The sequence below is a fragment of the Engraulis encrasicolus genome, chromosome 5 (genome assembly GCF_034702125.1).
Source record: "Engraulis encrasicolus isolate BLACKSEA-1 chromosome 5, IST_EnEncr_1.0, whole genome shotgun sequence".
Taxonomy (NCBI): Eukaryota; Metazoa; Chordata; class Actinopteri; order Clupeiformes; family Engraulidae; genus Engraulis; species Engraulis encrasicolus.
In genome coordinates, this window is record NC_085861.1 from 20,113,708 (window position 1) to 20,121,207 (window position 7,500).

A 7,500-nucleotide genomic window follows, 5' to 3' on the forward strand; every position below is an offset into this window, starting at 1 on the left:
GTTGTTAGTGTGTGCACACCAGACACAGATATCGGAGCATGGATTATCATGCATAGCCACACACAGTCAATAGGGAAAAATCAAAGGCGTCTGAGGCAGTATTCAAACCTAACCATCCTCACATAGTCTCTGAACACATCCAACTTTAGCAGTGCATCTCTTGCTGAGAAAGAACATCTTCACATTTTCACAGGCAATTGCACACACACACTCAGCTTCAGTAAGTGCCGGGCTTTGGAACGGAGTCAGGGGATCTATCTACAATACAGTGTGTATCAGTTCAATGAAGACAAAACGCAGAGATAAGTCTTGGGGTGCACAGCAACTAAGGCTCAGTACGGCTCAATAGAAGCTATGGAGGGGAGATCTGGCGAGATCAGGGATTCCTTACCTATTTGACTCTGATAAACAATAAACAAATAAATAGTCAACAGCAACACACACACAAATATTATCATAAGATTTCAAGGCCAAATTGTGATACTTTCAAGGCCCACCAGTGGGCCACGGTCCACAGTTTGAGAATCACTGGGCTTGATATTTCATTGATGAACAGAAAGCTGTGTGTGCGCATGTGTTTGTGAGTTGAGTAAAAGTTGACAGCAGGGAAAAGAAAGGTGATGGCCTCTATAACATGCCACGTTTGTGTTTGCGTTTGCGTTTGTGTGTGTGTGTGCATGTGAGTGTGTGTACATGTTCACATGTCCGACCCTCACCTCTCTGCGCAGTATGCAGTGCACCATGACAATGACAAAGCCCTCGAGAGAGTCGAAGACAGCGAAGAGGATCTGGAAGAGTGCGGAGCGGCGATCGGTGATGGCCAACACGGCAGACATCCAAGTCAGAGCCAGCAGTGGCAGTACCACACACGAGCTCCACAGCGACGCCCTAGAGGATGGTGGGGTAATTGCAGTCAGCACAGCCAACTCTGACACTAACGCTTACAATAGTCTTAGAGGGCAAGGCACACTCTTATTTGTATCTATCCTTCGTAAGTTTGTGTCTCTATTGTTATAGTGACCACATTTTTTACTTGCAAGTTGTACTAAAAATAAAATTGTATCTATGTGTTGCTGGCATTGCCAAAATCTATTTTGCAAGCTGTTTCAAAATGATATTCATTCACTATCAAATGATATTCATAATGCAGAATATAATTATGCAAAATTAGGTCAAACATAACCAAAAATCACTTGCTCATCAGTGCATTACATACACTTAATATATTCACTTGATTATCTAATCAGTGTTTGAAGGATTTGCATCTAATCTGCATGCCGCCCTGACGGTTATAGCTCACAGCATTGCAAAATACAGTGTATTAATCATATCATATACATATAATAACATACATTCAAAATTAAACATAGGCTCTGTAAACAATGTCTACATCAGGTATCAAAACATACATTTCTTAGCCCATATTTCTATATGCTTTATCTCACATATACAATATGCATGTATGTTTGAAGATAAGCCAGAAACCACATGGGTAACGGAAAGTGCAATAATAAAATAATAATAATAATAATAAAAAAACAGGAAATGAGAGATGAGAGCAGGAGAAGGTGATGTGAGACAGAGACGGAAGAAAAGAGCAAAACAAAGAAAGCAGGAGGGAAGGGAAGGGTGGTGGAAGGGGTGGGGCATTGGGGCTAAGTCTGGGCACTGGGGCACAGGAGTTTAGGATGGGGAGTAATTAAGGGGGAGGGGTAGCAAGGGGAGCTAGGGTGGCATGAGGGGCCAACACAGTCTCATCCCACCTCGTCAATTTCTGACTACCTTAGACCAGACTGCAATTTTTTGATGTTGAGGGCATACCTGCCATGTGGCATATTGACTAGGTGGCCTAAACCTAGACCTCTCCCTAACCCTAACCGTCAGTGAAGTTATGCTGCCACAAGGGGGCGCCTTTGAGGCACACATCACATTTTGACTCCAAGGGCATACCTTAGATGTCAAAAATTGTAGTCTGGTCAAATGTAGTCAGAAATTGACGAGTTGGGATGGGAAGGAGGGTCAGTGTCTGAGGGTATTGTAGGCATAGTGTTGGCAAGGTTAAAGCGTGGGATAAGGGAGATAAGTGTCAGGATTGGTGTGCTGCAGGGACGCCGCCAGAAATGCTGGGCCCCATGAAAGATTCGAATTTTGGGCCCCCTTAAGGTCCCTTGTCAGTGCGTGGGCCTTTAAAATCTGTACCCCCCCCCACCCCGCCCCCAGAGGCATCCATGGTTGGGAGGGGTAAATTAGGGAAGGTGAAGGCATGAGGTAAGGTAGCATACAGTAGGGCCAACAGGGGTTTGTGTGTGTGGGTGGGGGTGGTTTTTATTTTTGAAGGAGGTAGGGTGGGGTCGTCGGGGCGTTCAGGGGAAATTGAAGGGCCAGAGGTAATGCCCTCTCTAAAGGCAACCAGTAAGGGTAAGGTACCTCCTCAGGCTGTCCCTAATAACTAGTGCTACAGCCTATATCTTACTATAAAGCCTTATTCATACCTATAAACAAAGACAGAGGACAAACACGCACACACACACACTCTCTCTCTATCTTTTTTTCTCTTTCATATACAACCCCCACACACATGCACACACACACTATCTCTGTCTCTATCTCTCTCACACAAACACACACACATTCTTTCTTTCTCTCTCTCTCTCTCTCTCTCTCTCTCTCTCTCTCTCTCTCACACACACACACACACACACACACGCACACACACACACAGAGCTACCGTATGACCAACTGATGTCCTGTCTTGTTAAGCATCAGCCTCCTCCACTAATAGCGGGTGTGCAAAGTAGGGCCATTAGGATCCCAATTGGACAGCCAGCATGTCTGGTGATATAACACCTGAGATAAACTAACGCCAGCCAGCCAGCCAGCCATCCGCAGCCATTACAGCGTGCGGTGCTCTCCGGCCTGTAAGAACACTGCAACACTCATTTGCATCGACGGCACAGACACGGGGGTGATGTTTAGATAGCAGGACACCGGGTTACAGCACAGCACAGCGCAGCACATCATGACCTGCTCCTGGCAGACAGCTAGGATAAGGCAGCACTCATTACCATCTAAACACCCTGCCTGCACCCCTCTGCATATCACACACCGCTACAGCGCTACAGCTACAGCGGTGCTGTGTGTTTGTGTGTGTGTGTGTGTGTGTGTGTGTGTGTGTGTGTGTGTGTGTTAGTTCTTCCAGCTAATGACACACTGCTTCTATGCTCTTGTGCCTGAGTGTACATGAGTGTGTATATGCATTTGTGGGTGCGTGTGTGCGTGTGTGCGTGTGTGTGTGTCTGTGTCTGTCTGAGCACTTCTCGGTTCCGCAAATGCTGTAGAAGACACATTATTAATGTATCCTCTTAGTGGGGATGGCTGACGGGCCTATTCACTCTTTGCTGAAAATACTCAACTCCATCATGACAACACGTGCGTACACAATCACACACACACACACACACACACACACACACACACACACACACACACACACACACACACACACACACACACACACACACACACACACACACACACACACACACACACACACACAATCTGTAGTATGGTTTGATAGACGGTACTATAGAGTACATGTTCCTTTGCGCAACAGTGACATCACTTCCTGTGTGGAGGTGTATGTGTGTCTTTCAGTGCGTCTCAAGGCTGAGCTGAAAAATCTGGTCTGCATTTTAGCCAACACCGGTTCACCTATCATAAAGAGAGACAATGAAGCCTTTGAAAAAATGTGAGTCTGCCATACAAGCTACTGTATTTTTTACCATGACAGCTAATGTACTTTATTAATATCTGACCATCTCGAAGAGGCCTGCTGTAGCTGCATGAGGACTGATAATCATTGAGGGGAGGGCCAGGCCAAAATCATCAACAGTCCACCTGTATGCCATGTGGCCAATCCAGATATGGTGTGTCTCAAATGATGGACATATTTCAGAGCATTTAGTGCATAGTGCACACAGTGCACTGAGGTATTCAGTGTGTAGTGTCGTGGAAGTGCCGGATTAGCATAGCATTAGTTCACCAAAATATTGCTTGGCTAGTGTTTATATTACATAGTTTCTGGTGCTTGTATCTGCATTTTCTTCACCCCAAATGATAGCTGTGTTGCATACAATACTTGGCTTGACATTAGGAGGTTGGTCGTCTCATTACTCGTCAACACTACTTACAGAAATAAGACTGTTGACAAAACTCTTCTTCTGAACCGAACGTCACATTTCATTCGTTACGTAAACAACATGGCGACTGTTCAGTGTGCACAGTGTCCACCATTCACTTATTGCATTTTGGACATAAAAGGTCAGCATCCGGGTACTTACAGTGCACTTCCAGTGTGAGCACCCGCACTGAAAGCATTGTGCCCGAAGTGAACAAGTTCTCCAATTGAGACATGCCGACTGTCCTATCATATCAGCTTTCTCTCACTTCCTGGTTTAATGCAGAATAAGAAGCTTGCCTGCTAATTCAACTCACAATTTAAGAACATCATATGACACACACACACACACACACACACACACACACACACACACACACACACACACACACACACACACACACACACACACACACACACACACACACACACAACACAACGGCACACAGAAATATAAACACTCCCTGTACACTGACATACACTGACACACTCTCTCTCTGTCTCTCACTCTCTCACACACAAACACACACAAACACACACACGCACACGTAATTACACATGTACACACCCACACACACAGCGGGTGTTTAGACAGTGTGAGGCCGTTTGCTGTCACACACTCTGCATGACACACAGAAGCCTGGTGGAGGGAGGCAGGGGAAGGGGACGGGGGTAAATGGAGGGAGGCAGGGGAAGGGGACGGGGGTAAATGGAGGGGGCAAAAACAAGAAAAGCAAAAGGACAAAGCGACTGGCACAGAAAAAGAGAGAGAGAGAGAGAGATAGAGAGTGATACAGAGAGAGAGGATGGGGTGAGGGAGAGAGAGGAGAGCTAAAAAAGAAGAATTGAGATAGAATGAATGGAAAAGAGAGACACTTAACTACGGAGAAGGATTGAAAGAGCAGACTTAGGAAGAGGAGGGAGGGAGAGAGAGAGAGAGAGAGAGAGAGAGAGAGAGATGAAAGCAGAGAGAGCGAGAGAGACAAAATAAATGAATTATGGGCAGAATGACAGAGACAGAGATGGATATAAAGAGACATAGAGAGAGTGTGAGAGAAAGAGAATTAGAGATAATTAGCCGGACTAACATGGCGTTACTGGTAGCGGTGGAGGACACATCAGGCGACGATATCACGCCGCACTTGGCACATTTGAGCGTCATATTGTACAGTGGCACTGTCATCTGACTGCAAACACACACACACGCATAGCGCGCACACACACACACACACACACACACACACAAACAAATATTGTACAATGGCACTGTGATCTGACTGTGCAAAGTCAAATGAACACGCTGACTCGTACACACACACACACACACACACACACACACACACACACACACACACACACACACACACACACACACACACACACACACACACACACAGGCACAGATACACAAACACAAAGCCAGCCACTGGACATTTTGGCCACAGCATCCCCTTATAATCCCACCGCATTGGTAGCTGTCACATGGCCAGGATGATATCATGGAGGGAGGGGTGTGTATTATCATAGGGGGGTGTGTGTGTGTGTGTGTGGGCGAGGGGGTGGGGGGTGAATTGGGGGGGTGGTATTGGTCACCAAGGGATACAGCCAATCTTATCCCTCGGAGGAGAACGCGGAGACAATTGACAAATTGTCAGGAGTTATGAGCTTATAGGGAGACCTCAATGTGGACGAACGAGCAAACAGACGGGGGATGACATACGGTATTTGTTGCCTTTATTTTCTTTTCATTGTCTATTTATCTGGATTTCATTCCAGACTCCTTCGCTTTATTGTCGTTTTGTCAGTGAGATTTATGGCGTAATCGATTGTGGCGCGCTGGCACGGGCATTCCTCATCCACATCATCGTCATGGTTTCAGTGTAGTATCTATCTCTTCTGCATTACAGGTTCCAAGTACAAGGCCCATGGTCTACACTATAGTGTGTTACTGTTGCTACCTGAAAGGCTGGCCAACACAAGACAGCACGGGGCACACACACGCATGCACGCACGCACACGCACGCACACACTCGTACACACACCTACTACATAACACACACACAATATCTACTACACAGGCACAGACAGACACACTCGCACACACAAAAACGTGAACACACGCAGTCCACATGAGCATACAGTAGGCTATGTACAATGTGTTGTAGTGCTCTACCACAACGGAAGATATCTGATGTATCCTCTGCCACATTAGTTTATTATTTTGGAATGTATCTCCTTAATCAGAAAGAAGAAACACTTCTCGTCTCAGTCCAATAGGCATATTCACCAACTCAGATTACGGTGAACTTCTGTTAAAAAAAACTAAAACTCTTCCTCTTCCTGTATTCGCCCTGGTATGGTATCGTAGTCCACAGAACCAAGCACACTCCCATCAGCCATTGCAGCTTGGGTTCATCTTACGAATACAGTATGTGACAGAGTAATATGTGTGATTTGCCTTCTATTGCCTACCTTGTTCTGACAACTTCTCCAACCGTTACAAATGATCGACACTTCAACCGCCATGTGCTTTTCTCCGTCTGTCTACGCTTACAGTTAAAACAAGCACACTGCTTCAGCTCTCTGAATTAATGTCTACGACTACACGTGTGTTTTTCCCTTGAGCCATGCTGTATACTGCATATTGTTATTCCAGAGCTCAATTGCTGGTTCAATTATTCTCCATTCTTGATTCTTTTTCTTTCAAGTATGCATTTCAAATATGCACTCTCACCAATGGAGAGAAAATGCGAGAGAGAGAGAGAGAGAGAGAGAGAGAGAGAGAGAGAAGGAGAGAGAGCGAGAGAGAGAGAGAGACAGAGAGAGAGAGAGAGAGACTGAACTGGAAGAAAAAGTGTTGTATCACTCTTTCAAAAAAAATGTCAAGCAGACAGTTCACCACCTCATCCGGACATGACACAGCAGCCTGGTGCCACGCTGAGCCAAAGTCGCGTCTGACAAAGTAACCATTAAAGCTATTAGCAGGAGGCGCTAGCCCGCTAATGGTCGCTAGCCGCTAATGGTCAAAGGAATTGATTAGGATAATGGTAGCAGATGTGCAGACTAGGAAAAAACCCCACATAATTCCAGAAATTCAATTTCAGGCAAAAGGGCAATAGAACCAATAAAAGCGGGTAGCTGTAGGCGGTGATATTAAAAAGCAATCATCGTTCTTTGAATTACAACGCCATTCAAGCCGTCTTTATGACAGGAGACGAGGGGAGAAGGCGGGCTGCAAATGCTCGTGTGAGCCTGCTGAGTTAATGCCATGACGACAATCAGGAGGACCTCTGTGTGTGTGTGTTGGCGCTCTGGGGTGCATT

At 45.8% G+C, this 7,500-nt stretch overlaps 1 protein-coding gene across 1 annotated transcript in view; it reads right to left on the reverse strand.

The window, feature by feature from the left end:
• The window catches only part of adgrb1a (adhesion G protein-coupled receptor B1a), a 137,385-nt gene that overhangs the window by 15,659 nt on the left and 114,226 nt on the right, over positions 1–7,500 (reverse strand). The window contains exons 23-24 of the mRNA XM_063199833.1: positions 5,266–5,364; positions 717–888 (exon numbers count right to left, since the gene is read on the reverse strand). Of these exons, the coding sequence (XP_063055903.1) occupies positions 717–888; positions 5,266–5,364 (271 nt within the window). The remainder of the gene's footprint in view (positions 1–716; positions 889–5,265; positions 5,365–7,500) is intronic.